The following is a 20,587-nucleotide window of genomic DNA, read 5'->3' on the forward strand; positions in this document are numbered from 1 at the left end:
CTCCTTGCCTGGTCTGTGAGTTTGGGTGGGCGGCCCTCTCTTGGCAGGTTTGGGGCGGTGCCATATTCATTCCATTTTCTTATTATGGATTTAACGGTGCTCCGTGGGATGTTCAAAGTTTCAGATATTTTTTTTATAACCCAACCCTGATCTGTACTTCTCCACAACTTTGCCCCTGCCCTGTTTGGAGAGCTCCTTGGTCTTCATAGTGTCGCTTGCTTGGTGGTGCCCTTTGCTAAGTGGTGTTGCAGACTCTGGGGCCTTTCAGAACAGGTGTATATATACTGAGATCATGTGACAGATCATGTGACACATAGATTGCACACAGGTGGACTTTATTTAACTAATTATGTGACTTCTGAAGGCAATTGGTTGCACCAGATCTTATTTAGGGGCTTCATAGTGAAGGGGGTGAATACATATGCACCACTTTTCCTTTTTTGTATTTTTTTATAATTTTCAAAAATTTCATTTCATTTCACCAATTTTGACTATTTTGTGTATGTCCATTACATGAAATCCAAATATATATCCATTTAAATTACAGGTTGTAATGCACCAAAATAGGAAAAATGCCAGGGGGGAGAATACTTTTGCAAGGCACTGTATCTAGTCTGCACTTAGGTTTTTACTGAATATTGTACATCTGAGAAGATTTAAGAAGGGAATGGTCCATGATTTCCTGTTTATCCTCCATGTGATTCAGTGCCCCTCCCTGAGGATTTATGCTTCGCAAAGCAACAGAATGGAGATGGAAAATATGCAATTATCATCCTCAACTGCACAGATACAGAACTCGGAATTAGCCAATTCAGGCATATTGAGGACACCAATGACTGTAAAGTAATTGGAAAGGTGTTAAGATAGCAGAAGACCGACTGGGCACAGACGTCAATTCAACGTCTATTCCACATTGGTTCAATGTCATTTCGTTGAAATGACTTTGAAATAATGTTGATTCAACCAGTGTGTGAACAGTGGGTTATGAGTGTCATAAGATGTTAAACTTTTCCAAGGCAGGGTGCACTGCTCAGAATGTTTATTCTCTTCACTGGATATTATTTGGCATCTACTGGAATCCCATTCATTGTAGTCCCTAGCCAAGACTGTCCCCACTTCTTACTGAATCAAACCATGTTGTAAACTGTGATGATTTGATCATTTATGGCTCTTACAGGAAGGGCTCAATCACAGCTAATGAAGATGTTCTCATTTTTGTTTCCTTTCGTATAGATACAATGGAGAGCTGCCAAAGACTGAATATCATCATTGGAGAAATGGAAGAGTGGTAGTGCGACTGCAACTCGGGCAATTCGCACCAAAATGGCGGCCCACCGGATCATCAGAGTGACCAACAGTAATCATGTTCTCCCTCGCTGCAAATCAGAGGGCACGCTCATTGATCTCAACGAAGGGCTCTCTGAGGCTAGCCTCACAGATGTCAAAGGTCAGGATTCAATACTGACTAATGTACCAGACAGTTATTTAGCATTTAAAGATATACTGATTTAAATGTGAATTGAGGATGAATTGAGAATGTTTATGTGAATTTTTTATCTTCTTTTTCTTTTCATCCAGTGCCTTCTTCCAGTGCCTTACGGCTGGACAATTCAGAGTCCCTCGTAACTGCTCGTGAAGTAGTCGCCATCAAAGATTACTGCCCGTCTAGCTTTACCACGTTAAAGTTTTCCAAAGGTGACCGGCTTTATGTGATGGACACGTCGGGTGGAGAGTGGTGGTATGCCCACAACAACACAGAGATGGGCTACATCCCCTCAGCATACGTCCAGCCCATCAACTGTAGAAACTCATCGCTCAGTGATAGTGGCATGATAGACAATCTAGGGGAGTGTACAGACGAAGTGGCTAAGGAGCTGGATCTCCTAGGGGAGTGGACAGGGGTATCCGCTAAGACCACTCCTTGTTCGCCTTATTTTAACAGCAACCCCTTCTCCCTCCATACCTCCTCCACCAACCCCTTCATCAACAGTGCTCATCTACGTGGTTCTCTGGACCAGAACTGTAATGAGAGGGGAAGGTCCACGGACCTGCTGGTCTTTGACTCCCTGGAATCCCCAGTCTCCCCCTCGGTACCTAACTCTACCTCCAGCACCACCATGATCAATGGCTTCAGTAACTGCAACATCTTTGACATGATGACATCCACCAGCCCCAACCAGGACCAACAGGTTTTACAGACACTACGAAGGGATAACCCATTCTTCAGGAGCAAGCGATCGTACAGTTTATCGGAGTTGTCCGTCCTACAGACGCAATCCAACCCCCCTTTGCCTTCTTCCGGGTTCTTCACTGGCCTCAAGGCTCCCTCGCCAGAGCAGTTTCAGAGCAGGGAGGATTTCAGGACTGCGTGGCTAAACCATCGGAAGCTGGCCAGATCTTGCCATGACCTGGACTCTCTGGGGCAGAGCCCTGGTTGGGGACAGACTCAGCCGGTGGAGACCAACATTGTCTGTAAACTAGACAGTCGTGGAGGGGCCGTTCAGCTCCCAGACACCCAGATCAGCGTCCATGTCCCTGAGGGACACGTGGGTCCTGAAGACACCCAGCAGATCTCCATGAAGGCCCTACTGGACCCTCCACTGGAGCTGAACAATGACCACTGCTCCACGGTTAGCCCAGTGGTGGAAATCAAACTGTCCAACATGGAGACCAAGTCCTTCATCACTCTGGAGATGACTGTGTCCGTGACGGTAAAGAAAGACAGCAGTCAGGTAGCCGAGGTGCTCTGCGTCCGGAGTGACTGCAAGGAGGGACCCTATATAATCATCCCACATGCCTACCTATACAAGGACACAGTACAAGTTCAGTTGGATAACTTGGAGCCGTGTATGTACGTGGTGGTAGTGGTGCAGGCCCAGCACGTCAACCTTAATACAACTGTATGGGACAATGTGTTGAAGAAAGTCACCCTGGGTGTCTATGGGCCCAAGCACATCCATCCTTCGTTCAAGACGGTCGTGGCCCTATTTGGGCATGACTGTGCCCCTAACACCCTACTGGTGAGTGAGGTGGGGAAGCAGGCCCACTCCACCCCTCCAGTGGCGCTCACGCTGTGGGGGAAGCATCAGTTTTTCCTGGGACGGCCCCAGGACCTCCAGGTTGGTCTATACTCCAACATGTCTACCTATATGATCAAGGCTAATGAGCAAGCCAGAATTATTCGGGGTTCCCAGGTCAAACTGGGGAAGGTTAGCCGACTCATTTACATGATCACATCCAACAACCCTGAAGACATCTCAGACTTCACCTTGCAGGTCCAGGTCAAAGACGGCCTGGACTGTATCCTGGCTCAGTTCTGTGTCCAAACACCGCAACCGCCTCCGAAGAGTGGAGCGCGGAACACCGGCCACAGGAGGTTCCTGAAGAAGAAAGAGGTGGTAGGTAAGATTCTTCTGTCACCTCTGGCCATCACTGCCAAATATCCACAGTTTCAGGAGCGCTGCATCACCAACCTGAAGTTTGGCAAGTTGATCAAAACTGTGATCAGGCAAAACAAGAGCACATACCTGTTGGAATACAAGAAGGGAGACGTGATCGCCTTGCTGAGTGAGGAGAAAATCAAACTACGAGGACAACTGTGGACCAAAGAGTGGTATATTGGATATTATCAGGGAAAGACCGGGCTTGTTCATGCGAAAAACGTTCTGGTTTTGGGAAAAGTCAAGCCTATTTATTTCTGTGGTCCGGACCTCACGACTACCATGCTAGTGGAGGAGATTCTGAAGCCTTGCAAATTTCTCACATACATCTACGCCTCTGTGAGGACGGTACTCATGGAGAATATAGGGAACTGGAAGCCCTTTGCAGACGCACTGGGATATGGGAACTTACCTTTGTCTTATTTCTGTCGGACAGAACTGGACAACGAGCCTGAGAAGGTTGCGTCGGTTCTGGAGAAGCTCAAGGAGGACTGCACTAACGTGGACATCAAGGAGAGAAAGACCTTCCAGAAGGAACTCATGACAGTACGTTTGTGTGTGTGTGTGTTTGTCTCTCTGCCTCTCTCTCTCTCTGTGTGTGTGTGTGTGTGTGTGTGTGTGTGTGTGTGTGTGTGTGTGTGTGTGTGTGTGTGTGTGTGTGTGTGTGTGTGTGTGTGTGTGTGTGTGTGTGTGTGTGTGTGTGTGTGTGTGTGTGTGTTTGTCTCTCTGTCTCTCTATCTCTCTGATGTGTGTGTGTGTCTGTGTGTGTGTGTGTGTGTGTGTGTGTGTGTGTGTGTGTGTGTGTGTGTGTGTGTGTGTGTGTGTGTGTGTGTGTGTGTGTGTGTGTGTGTGTGTGTGTGTGTGTTTGGAAACCCCTCATCGTGCACATTGTACCTCTTAGGTTGTAGAAGCGATTCAAATGTATGGTTCAATACAGAAACCTTATCAAAAGCTAAAAAAATAGGAAATTCCACTTTCACCTGGAAATGGGTAGCGCTTCTGTGTTTATTCCCTATTTTCCATCAGCAGCAGATGTTGACATGGTGTTCCCATTCTGTCAGAGGCAATGGTCTGTGATGTACTGTGAGATGGGGGGCTGATATGTTACTGTACTCAGCTTATTCAGTCACATGTGGTAAGCATTTTTCCCTTATCGCCTCAGGGTGCCTTAAGAGTAGGCCTACTGGTTGGGAGAATAAGTGTGGTGTGACTTACAATGCACAAAAACACAGCTACACCACCTCCTTCAGTGCAACTCACAAACAAAGGCGACAATATCCTGAGAGATTCTCCTCAAAGCAGGCAGAGTTGCTGTTGTGACAGAAAGTGTTGACTCAACATGCCTCCCACTTCCCTCTACCTCTCTCTACCTCTCTCTACCTCTCTCTACCTCTCTCTACCTCTCTCTCTCTCTCTCTCTCTCTCTCTCTCTCTCTCTCTCTCTCTCTCTCTCTCTCTCTCTCTCTCTCTCTCTCTCTCTCTCTCTCGCTCCAGTCACCCTTGTCCTTTTAAAGTTTTTGACAGAAGTGCTTGGTAATGTAACTATAGCCCACATTGCATCAGTCACAAACAGGCAACCCGTTGCTTGAATTTGGATCTGTGGAGAAATTGGATCTGTCTGTGAAAGTGAGGTTGATGTCTTTTTCACAATGCTTGCTTTTGGAAACATTTGATCAGTAAGAGCTAGCATATATCAGTTTGTTTTGGCATGAAATATATCAGGTGTCTATGCCTTTCAATGGTATTCTGATCAAAGGCAGGCTAGAATTCAAACAAGCAACCATTTTTCTGCCATCAGGCATGATAAGCTGAGTAGACAAAGGGATGACGATGGATTGGTCCCAGAAAGCAATGAACCATGCCCAAAGCCCTCGTACTACCCCTCCTCGCACACACACACACACACACACACACACACACACACACACACACACACACACACACACACACACACACACACACACACACACACACACACACACATTATTTATGGTGGACAAACAGATCTGTTTAATGTGCCTACTAGCCTGGGAGTAACCTAACATAGCAAGCGTAAAAGAAAACACACGAGTGGAGTTCCTACATCCGGTTTTCAGTGGAAAAGGAAGCTAGGTTGAATGAGCTGTATCCCTGAAACCTGGAGGCATCTGGTTGTTGGCATCTCTGCTAATGGTGGCCTGGAAGCGGTCTTTGAATTAGATCCATGTCTTATCTTTTCATTCTAGCCACAGTAGAAACAGAGTGCTGTTGCCTATCCTGATCAGGCCAAGACACACCAGATATAACATCAGTGACACAACTGTTGGTCCATACTGATCCCTGAAATACTGTACATTAGAGCAGGATCTTGAGGACCATTGATATTGCTGTGTTGTAGTCTACAGATGCCGTGTCTTACTTTGATCCTCCTGTTGTTCCAGGAATTTTCCTGCATAGCAAGAAGAAATGCAAACGTGTAATGTATTCAAGGTTTAAAAAGGCTTCTAAAGTTAGTCATTTCCTTGATCCTATACATTTTTTTCGTTAATTATATTCCACATAAGAATTGGCATATCCTGTTGCTACAAGATTATTTATCTGCGATGTGAAACTGGCTCAAATTAAGTTACGAGATCTGTTTATAGGTTTTGGGGGAGATGGTTGCACAAAGGTTTGACAATATTGAAGCACATTATGTCATTATAGTGAGAGTCTATGGTGAGTGTGGTGAGAGTTATGTGGTCTTTTTGTTGTTCTGTGGTCATTCTGTGGTTCTGTGGCCTTGCCTCAAAGGTAGTAATTTGCCCTTTTGGTGACCTTATTCTCACACAGTAGTAATTACTTCTCTGGACTAAAAGTGTTAATCAAAACGTGTGTGCAAGAGCTAAACTAAGAAGCTTTAAAGCTCAGTTAGTAGGCATCGTTAGACAGAACAGAACCGTGGTTAGGTCATATGCTTGTCTGAATTAACACAACAACAAAAAATACACTACAAGACCAAAAGTATCAAACATCTCCTTCCAAAGTCATGAGCATTAATATGGAGTTGGTTCCCCCTTTGCTACTATAACAGCCTCCACTGTTCTGGGAAGGCTTTCCACTAGATGTTGGAATATTGCTGCGGGGACTTGCTTCCATTCAGCCACAAGAGCATTATTGAGGTCGGGCACTGATGTTTGAACTAGAGGTCGACCGATTATGATTTTTCAATGCCGATACCGATACCGATTATTGGAGGACAAAAAAGCCGATACCGATTAATCGGCCGATTTATTTAAAAATATATATATATTTATATATATATGTACGTATATATATATCATACACACACACACATTTTTGTAATAATGACAATTGCAACAATACTGAATGAACAATGAACACTTTTATTTTAACTTAATATAATACATAAATACACACACGCACACAGCTCTGAAGTGACAATGATACTGAAGAGTCTGCTTAGGAGACAAATAGTCTCAACTGTTTGAATAAAAATAGAGTTTAAGTTACCTGTGATGAATGTTGAAAACAAAAACTTTAATTTCTATATGCAGGAAATCCTATTTTAATAATGGGCATGGTAAGAATTGACAACCAAAGTGTGAGTCATAATTCCCATGACACCTAGCAAAATCTGAAAAGCGGTTCCTTCATTTATTCCATAGGATATTTTTTAGATTCACTTAAAATAAGGTCTGTGTTTCGTGTAGGCTTACATCACCGTGCCAATTTTATAACTGTGTAGATATCCATAGGACAAGGTAACTCTGATCAATATTTGCTAAATATAAGCGAAGATAAAAAAATGTGTAGAGTGGATTTATGAAAATATGTTGACAAACGTTACCTTATCCTAGTGAGATTTACACGGGTATCAAAACGTCGAGGCGGTTTAAGCCTGCACGAAACACAGACCTTATTTGAAGTAGATCAAGACATTCTCTATGGAAGACATGAACGGTAAAATAACGAAGGAACCCCTTTCAAAATCAGCCGCAAGTTATTACAGGAATTATAACGCGTCGACTATTTCTCTCTAAACCATATACCTTTGACTAATCCGGAAACTATCACCTCGAAAACAAAACGTTTATTCCGTTCCGTATTTTATCTAACGGGTGGCATCCATGAGTCTAAATATTCCTGTTACATTGCACAACCTTCAATGTTGTCATAATTACGTAAAGTTCTGGCAAATTAGTTCGCAAAGAGCCAGGCGGCCCAAACTGTTGCATATACCCTGACTATGCGTGCAATGAACGCAAGAGGAATGACCCAATTTCACCTGGTTAATATTGCCTGCTAACCTGGATTTCTTTTAGCTAAATATGCAGGTTTAAAAATATATACTTGTCTATTGATTTTAAGAAAGGAATTGATGTTTATGGTTAAGTACACATTGGAGCAATGACAGTCATTGATTGATTGTTTTTTAAGACAAGTTTAATGCTAGCTAGCAACTTACCTTAGCTTACTGCATTCGCTAACAGGCAGGCTCCTCGTGGAGTGCAATGTAATCAATGCAAGATTGGATCCCCGAGCTGACAAGGTTAAAAATCTGTCGTTCTGCCCCTAAACGAGGCAGAACGTTCCTAGGCTGTCATTGAAAATAAGAATGTGTTCTTAACTGACTTGCCTAGTTAAATAAAGATTAAATAAAGGTGTAAAAAAATAAATAATAATAATAATAATAATAATAATTCGGCAAATCGACGCCCAAAAATACCGATTTCCGATTGTTATGAAAACTTGAAATCGGCCCCGATTAATCGGACATTCCGATTAATCGGTCGACTTCTAGTTTGAACTCAACGTTCCAATTCATCCCAAAAGTGTTCGATGAGAATGAGGTCAGGGCTCTGTGCAGGCCAGTCAAGTTCTTCCAGACCGATCTCAACAAACCATTTCTGTGGATTTCGCTTTGTGCATTTGGGCATTGCCATTCTGAAACAGGAAAGGGCCTTCCCCAAACTGTTGCCACAAGGTTGGAAGCACAGAATCGTCTAGAATGTCAATGTATGCTGTAGCGTTAAGATTTCTCTTCACTGGAACTAAGTGGCCTAGCCTGAACCATGAAAAACAGCTCCAGAACATTATTCCTCCTCCACTAAATTTTACAGTTGGCACCATGCACTCGGGCAGGTAGTGTTCTCCTGGCATCCGCCAAACCCATATTTGCCCGTCGGACTGCCAGATGGTGAAGCATGATTCATCACTCCAGAGAACTTTTCCACTGCTCCAGAGTCCAATGGCTGGAGCTTTACACCAACACTTTGCATTGCACATGGTGATCTTAGGCGTGTATACGGCTGCTCAGCCATGGAAACCCATTTCATGAAGCTCCCGACGAACAGTTCTTGTGCTGGCGTTGCTTCCAGAGGCAGTTTGGAACCCGGTAGTGAGTGTTTTAACTGAGGACAGATGATTTTTACACGCTACGCGCTTCAGCACTCAGAGGTCCCGTTCTGTGAGCTTGTGTGGCCTACCTCTTCGTGGCTGAGCCGTTGTTACTCCTAGACTTCTCCACTTCACAATAACAGCATTTACAGTTGACCAGGATAGCTCTAGCAGGGCAGAAATTTGACAAACTGTAACGGAATTCGTCCTCCTCATCTGACGAGGAGTAAGAAAGGTCGGACCAATGGGCAGCGTGGTAAGTGTCCATTATATTTAAGAATCCTGAACACGACAACAATACAAAAATAACAAAGTGAATAGAATAGAAAACCGAAACAGTCCTGTAACGTGAACAAACAGACACGGAAGACAACCACCCACAAAACACAACAGAAAATAGGCTACCTAAATATGGTTCCCAATCAGAGACAATGACTAACACCTGCCTCTGATTGAGAACCATATCATTCCAAATGAAAAACCCAACATAGAAACACAAAACATAGATAACCCACCCAACTCACGCCCTGACCATACTAAAACAAAGAAAATACAAAAGAACTAAGGTAAGAACGTGACACAAACTGATTTTTTGGAAAGGTGATATCCTATGACGGGGCCACGTTGAAAGTCACTGAGCTCTTCAGTACGGGCCATTCTACTGACAATGTTTGTGTATGGAGATTGCATGGCTGTGTGCTCGTTTTTATACACCGGTCAGCAACGGGTGTGGCTGAAATAGCCGAATGCACTAATTTGAAGGGGTGTCAACATATTTTTGTATATATAGTGTATCTGATTATTATATAAAAGTCTCTTAATAGAAGATAACTGAGATTATCACTTATCAGCTAAGTGGCCTATGATTCAAATTCCTCACAAAGCGTTTATCCACAGGTGTGAGCACCATATCCATAGCTCTGTCTAGCCTAAACAACGCTGTGCTCTATTGGATTTACTAGCCTGCCTTCCCTTTTTTCTGAGTCGCTAGCATGGTCTGACAGGTGTTGTCAGTTGAAATGTGAGGAGAGGAAAGGAGACATTGGTCAGGCCAGATCGCAGGCCAGGGGGGGTTGAGCGACCAACGCAAACTGACACCGCTGAGAATTCTCAATGTGATGGATGGCGTTGCTCAGGTAGCGGACAATTGAAATGCCATCCCACTGCTCATCACTGAAATAGATCCCAACGGCCAACCAGAAAGACAGAGAGAGACACCTGCAGACTCCACAGAGTGGTAAGACATTAGACTATACAAGTGGACTGCTTTTCTCTCATCAATGAATATCATATGAGGATCTCTATGGGTAGCAGAAAGACACCTCTAGATTCTTTCTTTCTTTAACCTTTATTTACACAGGGTGTCGTATTGAGACCCAGGTCTCTTTAACAAATGATCCCTGTAATACTACTGTACACATATAAAAGACCCAGTCGTCAAAAACATGATATTCCTGTGTTTTATATACAGTTGAAGTCGGAAGTTTACACACACCTTAGCCAAATACATTTAAACTCAGTTTTTCACAATTCCTGACATTTAATCCTAGTAAAAATGGCCCATTTTAGGTCAATTAGGATCACCACCTTATTTTAAGAATGTGAAATTTCTGAATAATAGTAGAGAGAATGATTTATTTCAGCTTTTATTTATTTCATCACATTCCCAGTGGGTCAGAAGTTTACATACACTCAATTAGTATTTGGTAGCATTGCCTTTAAATTGTTTAACTTGGGTCAAACGTTTCAGGTAGCCTTCCGCAAGCTTCCCACAATAAGTTGGGTGAATTTTGGCCCTTTTCTCCTGACAGAGCTGGTGTAACTGAGTCAGGTTTGTAGGCTTCCTTGCTCGCACACGCTTTTTCAGTTCTGCCCACACATTTTCTATAGGATTGAGGTCAGGGCTTTGTGATGGCCACTCCAATACCTTGACTTTGTTGTCCTTAAGCCATCTGCCACAACTTTGGAAGTATGCTTTTGGTCATTGTCCATTTGGAAGACCATTTGTGACCAAGCTTTAACTTCCTGACTGATGTCTTGAGATGTTGCTTCAATATATCCACATAATTTTCCTGCCTCATAATGCCATCTTTTTTGTGAAGTGCACAAGTCCCTCCTGCAGCAAAGCACCCCCACAACATGATGCTGCTACCCCCGTGCCTCACGGGTGGGATGGTGTACTTCGGCTTGCAAGCCTCCCCCTTTTTCCTCCAAACATAACAATGGTCATTATGGCCAAACAGTTATATTTTTGTTTCATCAGACCAGAGGACATCTCTCCAAAAAGTATGATCTTTATCCCCATGTGCAGTTGCAAACCGTAGTCTGGCTTTTTCATGGTGGTTTTGGAGTAGTGGCTTCTTTCTTGCTGAGCGGCCTTTCAGGTTACGTTGATATAGAACTCATTTTACTGTGGATATAGATACCTTTGTACCTGTTTCCTCCGGCATCTTCACAAGGTCCTTTGCTGTTGTTCTGGGATTGATTTGCACTTTTCGCACCAAAGTACATTAATCTCTAGGAGACAGAACGCGTCTCCTTCCTGAGCGGTATGACGTCTGCGTGGTCCGATGGTGTTTATACTTGCGTACTATTGTTTGTACAGATGAACGTGGTACCTTCAGGCATTTGGAAATTGCTCCCAAGGATGAACCAGACTTGTGGAGGTCTACAATTCTTTTTCTGAGGTCTTGGCTGATTTCTTTTGATTTTCCCATGATGTCAAGCAAAGAGGCACTGAGTTTGAAGGTAGGCCTTGAAATACATCCACAGGTACACCTCCAATTGACTCAAATGATGTCAATTAGCCTATCAGAAGCTTCTAAAGCCATAACATAATTTTCTGGAATTTTCCAAGCTGTTTAAAGGTCCACAGTCAACTTAGTGTATGTAAACTTCTGACCCACTAGACGTGTGATACAGTGAATGATAAGTGAAATAATCTGTCTGTAAACAATTGTTGGAAAAATGACTTGCGTCATGCACAAAGTAGATTTCGTAACCGACTTGCCAAAACTATAGTTTGTTAACAAGACATTTGTGGAGTGGTTGAAAAACGAGTTTTAATGACTCCAACCTAAGTGTATGTAAACTTCTGACTTCAACTGTATATATCCACACTATGAGGTTGGAATAATACTGTGGAATTGTGAAAATGACCAAAATGCCCCTTTATTGGAAGAGTTTGAAAAGACCGCCTGACATTTCAGCCTGTTTTGGTGGGATGGAGTTAGTTAGTAACAGCTAGTTATCTGTTTTCCCCTCCTTACTCAGACCACTCCCAGACAGTCCTAGCAAATGAATACAAAATTAAACAATAAATACATGTAATACATTTTGTGTGTAGTAAGACACTGCAAGTTGAGAATTACTTTGCACAAACACTTTTGACAAACAGATATGGCAATGATTTCAGTCACCACTGCCATCATCCTATGTACTGTACGCACCATTAAATAGAATGACTGAAAGTCGCCGTTGGGCCTACTTTCCCTATTTCAAACTACAGAGAAGTTTATAGACTGCTGATGTAGATAACTTTTTCCTCACCTATAAAGTCCCTGGTTGACTTTAATGAGGAGGTTGGGTCCTTCTTAACTGTGTTCTCCCCTCTCCTGTCTCTCCTCTCCCCTGATGTTAGTCTCAGGGACACTGTGTGTTTGTGTGTATGTGTGCACACTCCTTTCCCTGCCTTTTAAATGCAGGGAGAAGAGCCAGACAGGCTCATTTGGAATGGAGCTTAGAGAGATAACTGCCTCTGAGAGCTCTGGTGCACAGGGTATTTTTGAGATGTCAGTCATGTCTGTCAGGGCTTTCCCCCAGTGGGCATGTGGATCAAGTCAAAGAGATGGAGTAATCCACACACACACACACACACACACACACACACACACACACACACACACACACACACACACACAGAGACATTTTGAAGGATGTCACTATAGCTTCCTCATTTTCATCAGCCTGCTTACCACTGGCATTCAGGTGCCGTTCTCTGAATGGATGGGAAACTGTCTGAGTGTGTGTGTGTGTGCGCGCAGGCAGGATATGCTTCAGAACATTTCAGCGAGTCACGTAGTTTTATCATAGGTTTAGGTTAAGAGTTGAAACGAGAGGTAAACGTGAATGGCATAAAGCCTTTTGGATTTGGAAGTTTTTACAAGGCTCCATTGCACTCTGGAATGTTTGAAGAATAAATGAGATCGCTCACTGAACTGTGCAAGAGGTCATTCAAAAGAGCTGGATTCCTTTTTTATACAGTACCTCTCTGAAGATAAAGAAAATGGAATATGACAGTACTAGCTATTGGTTTCATAAAAGACTACTGCATGAACCATAGTACATTATCACAAAGTTTATCTGCTGCCATGGAATAAATGACCCAACTCCTCAGCACTGTATGGGAAAATGACATGTCACTCGGTTTGAGGTTTCCCTGACAGGAAGTGATTGAAGGACTATGAAGATGGATGTTGAGTTAAGAGGTTTTAAGAGACAGTGATTCAACTAATCTTCCTGCTGGTTGAAGGCTGTCTGTGACATAACTGTGACATGGTAACGAGAGTTGCGTTCCAAAGGGCACTCCATAAGGGTCTGGTCAAAAGTAGTACACTGTATAGGGCCCTCAAACTCAACTCTGGACCTCGAAGCTAGTTCCACACCATTTTGTTCATTGTTCCCCTCTAGTCAGGAACTGATTTAGATCTGGGACACCAGGTGTGTCCAATTCGTTATCAGGTAGAACAGAAAACCAGTAGGCTTCGAACCTCGTAGGATAAGAGTTGAATACCCCTGATACATGGTATAGCGTGCCATTTGGGACTCACCCTAGTGACTACGCTACCATGTTGACTACTTGTCCCTGCCAGACCAGTGTCAGATGGTGTGAATGACACAGCATTAGGTCTGTGATTGAACTGAGTCCCTCCACTGTGTCATTCACGGTAGAGTCAGTTGCCATTGTTGGCAGATGGCGGTAGAAGCCGGCCCAGTTCCAGACAGGTGTTGGGGATGGTGGACGTTATGCTGCAGTCCTATTTTAGTAACTTTGACAGAAATGTGAGTCCTGATTCAGCAGTCAGTGCAGAACAGAGGCCAGCTCATTAAAACAGTGCTGTTCAGAGTCAGGCCAGGTGACTGGAGTAGCACTGAAATGCTTTGAAGACAGTGCATGTGTCCCAGTAGCACCCTATTCCCTATTTAGTGCACTACTTTTGACCACGGCCCATAGGGGACTTGCCTAGTTAAATAAAGGTTAAATAAAATGTAATAAATATAGGGCAATGTTTCCCAACTCCAGTCCTCGAGTAGCCCAACATAACCCTGGATAAGCACACCTGATTCAACTATTCATCAAGCCCTAAATGAGTTGAATGAGGTGTGTTTGTCCAGGGCTACAACATAAATATATGCTGTTGGCGGTACTGGAGGACTGGAGTTGAGAAACACCGATCTAGGGAATAGGGTGCCATTGCAACAGGCACTCAGCTCTCAGTGTGCCTCATTCTCTTTCTGCAAAGCAAACAAATGCTGGCTCTTCTATTTACATACGGTACTGTGCAAGATATAGATAGTGTACCTGTCTCAGTAGATCCTGTCAAGTGGCAGGCAAACTCTCCAAAGAGACTTGGAAGTGGAAAAAAACGTTTATGTATTAACTGTTTCGTAAGATTTAGCGGTGAAAAATATGCGGTCTCTTATTGGCAGGCTTAAACTGGTTGGCTCAGACTTGAAAACACGAGTTCCTGTACATAAAACATATTGTCTTTACTGTGTCGTACTTTCCATTATCCTTTGATATTCTATAGCCCTCCTGGGTTGTAGCCTACACAGTGCAGACATGCTGTATGTCAGCCCACCTCCTCGTGGGATCCTGATAGACTTGATTCACTGTCTCTCTTCTTTCATCCCCTGTTCGTCTGTGGTGTTTCTGGTGGAGAGAGGAGGGGACTACTAGTGTATTTTCTCTGGCCTCCTGGTTTCATTCTTGTTCAACACATATGTGTGTTTGTGTGGTAAGACCTAGAGAGGCTCTTCTGAATCGTGCTATAAATCACCCTCAGGGTTCACAGCAGGCTTTGTAGAGAGAGAGAGTTTGGAGGGATAGTGTAGCCGTAGTTAGAGACGCACATGTATTGTATCAAGACAATACCCTGGTCCCCTAATGCTGTTCCTCCCCACTCCATTCACTATGTCTAGAGAGTCATGTCTTTACCCCCTTTAATGGTGAACACCGTGTGACACAATGGCGTGTCTTTGCTGATCCTTGGGGTGTGTTGTTGAACTGTTGTGTCGTGGCTAAATGTTGTCTTCTGTTGTCGACGACCTATGCTCCAGCAGGAATTAAAAGCCTGAATTAGTAAATCAAGTTGTCTTTGTGTGGCCTTTCCTCTAGGCCCTGTTGAAGATGGACTGCCAGGGTCTGGTGGCCAGGCTGATCATGGACTTTGTCCTGCTGACCACGGCCGTGGAGGTGGCCCCGCGCTGGAGAGAGCTGGCGGAGAAGCTGGCCCGGGTGAACAAGCAGCAGATGGAGCAATACGAGGCTCCGCACAGGGACAAGAATGGCCTGGTGGACAATGAGGTGAGATTATCAGCCCATTACTTCTAGGTACTGTAACATTTACTGGGTGTGACTGGTGTTGGCTGCCTCAGACCGGTAATCAAAATGGACGTGAGAAAACGCTAACCCTGCCATCTGGTTCTTGTGTGCAGTGTTCCTTTATATCAGCCAGTCAGACTTGACCTTAGACGCGCATTTGGAATGATTCTCTGTCCCCTCTGTTGATCTTAAAGGGTTTTACAAGTACATTGGATTGACTGATTGATCGTTTGTTCTTTGACAGTCAATTGATTGATTGATCCTATGTTGACAGTCAATGTGGAAGCCAGCCTATGACTTCCTGCTGACCTGGGCGGCTCAAATTGGGGACAGCTACCGGGACGTGATCCAGGAGCTGCACCTGGGCCTGGACCGGATGAAGAATCCCATAACCAAGCGCTGGAAGCACCTCACCGGAACGCTCATTCTGGTCAACAGCCTAGATACGTTACGCAGCTCTGCCTTCAGCCCTGTAGGACAGGGGGACTATGCCATTTGATCTTAAACCATCTACGTATGAAATGGTATCCTATCCCCTAAATAGCCTGCGTTTACGCAGGCAGCCCAATTCTGATATTTTTTCCACTAATTGGTCATTTGGCCAGTCACATCAGATCTTTTCACATCAGATCTTTTTCAGAGCTGATCTGATTGGTCAAAATACCAATTAGTGAACAAAAGATCAGAATTGGGCTGCCTGTGTAAATGCAGGCATAGTAGGCCACACATTTTGGCTGGAGCCTGGTCAGAAGCAATGCACTATGTAGGAAGTAGTGAGTCTCAGGAGCTGAGGGGTGATTCCTAACTTCCACTGACGTGAAATGTTAACTTAGTCATGCATTGACGTCAGTGGGAGACTAGGTGAACGTTTGGTTTAACTTGAAGTTAGAGTTCACACCCAGAGATTTTTGAAGCTATGTCAGAAATGGCACCCTATTCCCTACATAGTAGTGCACTAGTTTTTGCAAGAACTTGGTCAAAAGTAGTGCGATATATAGGGAATAGTGTGCCATTTAGGATGCACACTGAGTCTCTGGAGCTTGGCACTATGGATCCAGCAGGACTACTACTGGCCTCCTCCAGCCCTCAGGATGACCAATCACCAATCGGACCTTGACCGTAGCTGTTATACCTTGAACGTTCAACTCTTGACCCTGCTCCCATCCTGTTGCACAGGACTACAATGGTTTTGTAACCAGTTACCACCACTTCACACAGAGCACATAGATATAAACTGTAGGTCTATTTCTCTAGAGGGTTTAAACACTCAACACTCTTATTGGAATTTACACTAGATTATTATTAAGCCACAATATCGATGTGATTTCATAATGGTTGATGTTACAATCAATTTCTAAAGGGTGGTTTTTAATCTGTATCGTCTTTTGCTACGCATTTTTTTTCTACAGAAAGTGGCATAGCACTCGTTTTTATTGCTTCTTTTTCCACTAAATATATAGATATATTTCAAATGAAAAATGTACAGAAACTTGATTTATGAAGTGCATTATATTATACGCAACCTCTTTGGATTTCTATTTCTATCCCCCTTAGTGTTCCTGTGCTTAAAATCTCTTTTTGACTCCTCGTTGTACTTTTTGCTTGCCAAAACAGTTAGGTGCTAGCCTAGCTATCACAGCTTATTGTTCTACACAAAAGTATCATAAGTTCAGAATAACCCCCCTTTGGTTAGTTTCCTCTATGTTCACTTTAGGACAAAATGCGTGCCACAAAAAGCTGAATAATAGTTACATAATGTATCCAACAAGGATCTTTTCTCTTTGTTTTATGATAGTTGAAAAGCAGAATTACCTCACAACATGGTCTCTTCATTTCATTTGTTTAACCGGCAGTAACGGAATGAACAATTATTTTGAGGAATTAAATTGGCTGTGATGGTTTCAATTGTTTGGTCCGCCATTTTGAAGCTGGTGAACTAATGAAGCCTTGTTGTTCTTGATTTGCTCATGAATATATTTTGGTTGCTGTGTTTTGCATTTTCAATGATATCAATCAAAAGCTCAAACTCCGGAGCTCTTAATCGTTATACATGCTTCCTCTTCGTGTAACGCTACTGTGTGTTTTCAGTGCAAGAGCTGTATTTTGTATGTTTTGTGAATTTCAGATGAAATATTGATAGTATTATTTGCGTAGTTAAATGGTCACACTGGTCTGTGACGGTACAGATTGACAAGTTCTGCACATCGATGCCTCTATTGGTTGTTGTCTTTACCCGTTGGTTCGTATTGACTCAATAAAATGACTGACAATTCTAAAGTGCTTCTGTCAGGCAGGTTCATGGTCGGAATTTGTGTTCCATGATTCGACATTCACAGACATTATTCAACGTGATTTGTCTCAGTATGGCCCTACACAAAGGAGTGAGAGAGTAGCCTAGGCTACAGTGTTTTCTGAGGAGGAGGTATTGGACTCTTAGGCTAGTGGCCAGTTGGCTTGTTTTCTAATTTAAGGCATTCCTAAGCACTTGCATCAGGCTGATTTAGGAGATCAATCTCATACTGAATTTAAATTACACAATTAATTGTAGACTTGCAAAAGGAATGCCACTTTTTTTTGTATTCCCATAAAAAAAGGTACTTTTAATGAGGTAACTGATTAATGAATTAAGCTAAAACAATATGGAATTCATGAAAACACAAAGATATTACAATGAACAACAAATCACTGTAATATATGGATGGATTAAATACTATATGCAACAGGATCTCACAAACAAATGTCCCGTCTTGACGTTCGTCCAACTTGCGCCAAGGTCTAATTGCAAGTCAAATGTCAAATTATGCCGTCAAAAAGTGAGATTGGGTTGCAGCCACTGTCTGTTCGTTACATTTGACATTTGAGTCATTTAGCAGACGCTCTTATCCAGAGCGACTTACAAGTTGGTGCATCCATCTTAAGATAGCTAGGTGAGACGACCACATATCACGGTCGTAGTAAGTCAATTCTTCCTCAGTAAAGAAGCTATCAGCAAGACAAGTGCAACTTTTATTTACATTTTTTGACCTGGGAAAACTTGGGAACGTTGAAAGCCAGATGGGCTGTGGCATTCTGGATAAGTTGCAGGGGTTTGATTGCACAAGCGGGGTGCCCAGCCAACAGATAGTTGCAGTAGTCCAGACGGGATATGACTAGTGCCTGGATTAGGACCTGCGTCACTAGTTGTTTGAGTTCATGGGAGGCCTTGGTTGATCTGAGTTCAAGCGATATGAGAGTGGCTACCCAAGCCGAGGTATTACACATAGTTCAGTAGAAGGATGTTTGAATGTATGAAACTTTCTCCGTGCCCACTATTGAAGGTAGAGCTCTCATTAGAGCCTAGCAAAGGGCACTGCAGCAGTTGAATCAATGTGATTTCCATAGGTCTGATCGAAATGTGCCACCCCCTCACCTCTCCACAGTCTGGACAGAGAGAGGACAGGCTCAATGTGCATCTATCAAAAGAGAGGAGGGCGAAGGAGAAAGAGGGGGAGCAAAAAAGAGGAGATGGAAAAGAGTAGCCAGACACCAATGCATTCCTAAACGTATAGATCACGTCTATTATTGTGTAGCTGTCTGTCCTGTCACACCTTTATATAATAATAATTACCGTTTTTAACAATCACTTTGGCACTAATTTCAGAACCTTGTGGTCATTTTTCAAAACTCTCGACACAAAACTCAAAACGGTCATCACTTGTAACACAGGCTGTCCAATTTTCCAAACATTGCATTGTGCATTCATATCTTTAAAGAAACCTTGCACTTGCAGAATCATTGGTTCAAATAACTAATTTATCATGAATTACCATAGGAACATTCATTTAGATCACCCACACACAAGATACCGATAGTTTCACTGTGTAGTTGTTCGTACAATAAATAAATATTGTAGTACAAAATATGTGGTACATGTTTCATTATGCTACTACACGTAAATACATCACTGTAAAAGAACTAGTAGAGAGAATACTACAGACACAGTGGAATCATTGAACAAAATATGAAATGTATTGATGAAATACAATAAAATCCCAACATAGGTTTCTTTGAATCAAAGCAAAAAGAATTAGCTACAAAAATAGAAAAAACAGTTACAGTAAAGGCCAACTGCAGTTTTCCTCACCTGGTTTACTGTAAAAAGCAAAACAAAAGATTGATTACTGTACTTATATATTTCCATCAACCCTGTCTTGTGGATTTGGCCACAGGTTCTCATCCACATCACAATGGATGTGGTTTTCATTAGCCAAACATCTTGGGAATAATCTTCGGGCATGGTGAATCCAGGACTGACACTGGTCTGCCGTGATGTCATTACATGCGTCATCCATGGCCTGGAGAAGGGTGGCTTGTTCGTGAAGGCGCCTATCATATACCTTCCACCTCCATGTGGAGAAAAATTCCTCAATCGCGGTAAGGAAAGGAGAGTATGGGGGTAAGTACAGGGTGGTAAATTGTGGATGGGCCTGAAACCATGCTTGCACCATTTGAGCATGGTGGAACCAGACATTATCCCACACAATGACATAGGTCATGCCATCAGCTCTACAGACCTGATTTAGCTCATCAAGGAAGGTTACATTCGAACAGAGAATCATGTGGCTGCCTGCAACTCAATATATAGAATATATAGAGTAGAGAGCTTTAGTTGTTGTTCGACCTAACATTAGAACGGACAAGATGCGTATTCTAAGCAACTTTGACCGTGGTATGATTGTTGATGCCACACATGGTGATTCCAGCATCTCAGAAACAGCTGCCTTCCTGGGATTTTTACGCACTACAGTCTCTAGAGTTTACAGAGAATTGTGCGATAAACAAATCACATTCAGTGAGCGGCAGTTCTGTGGGCAAAAACACCTTGTTAATGAGAGAGGTCAGAGGAGAATGTCCAGACTTATTCAAGCTAACAGAAAGGCCACAAATGCTCAAATAACAGCTGTTTAAAACAGTGGTGTGCAGAAGGGCATCGCTTAACGTACAACACTGTGAATAATTCAGGCTGTTGTGGAGGCAAAAGGAGGTCCTACCCAGTACTAGATACGTGTACCTAATAAAGTGGCCGGTGAGTGTACAGTAATGTCAAATCTGAAAACATGGTCTGGAAAAGTGGTGCATGGGACCATAGAAACAGTGTCTGATAAAGAATGATGATGAAATATTA

At 43.1% G+C, this 20,587-nt stretch overlaps 1 protein-coding gene across 3 annotated transcripts in view; it reads left to right on the forward strand.

The window, feature by feature from the left end:
• The window catches only part of LOC129840411 (SH3 domain-binding protein 4-A-like), a 31,215-nt gene extending 13,496 nt beyond the window's left edge, over window positions 1–17,719 (forward strand). For 2 of the 3 annotated variants that reach the window (XM_055908258.1, XM_055908259.1), the window contains exons 2-5: window positions 1,234–1,447; window positions 1,579–3,986; window positions 15,217–15,405; window positions 15,698–17,719. In XM_055908258.1, coding sequence (XP_055764233.1) covers window positions 1,324–1,447; window positions 1,579–3,986; window positions 15,217–15,405; window positions 15,698–15,922 — 2,946 coding nt within the window. In that variant the 5' untranslated portion in view covers window positions 1,234–1,323 and the 3' untranslated portion in view covers window positions 15,923–17,719. The remainder of the gene's footprint in view (window positions 1–1,233; window positions 1,448–1,578; window positions 3,987–15,216; window positions 15,406–15,697) is intronic. The other variant, XM_055908260.1, reaches the window with a different exon arrangement.
• The last annotated feature ends 2,868 nt before the right edge of the window (window positions 17,720–20,587 follow it).

Source organism: Salvelinus fontinalis, chromosome 41 (genome assembly GCF_029448725.1).
Source record: "Salvelinus fontinalis isolate EN_2023a chromosome 41, ASM2944872v1, whole genome shotgun sequence".
Classification (NCBI taxonomy): Eukaryota; Metazoa; Chordata; class Actinopteri; order Salmoniformes; family Salmonidae; genus Salvelinus; species Salvelinus fontinalis.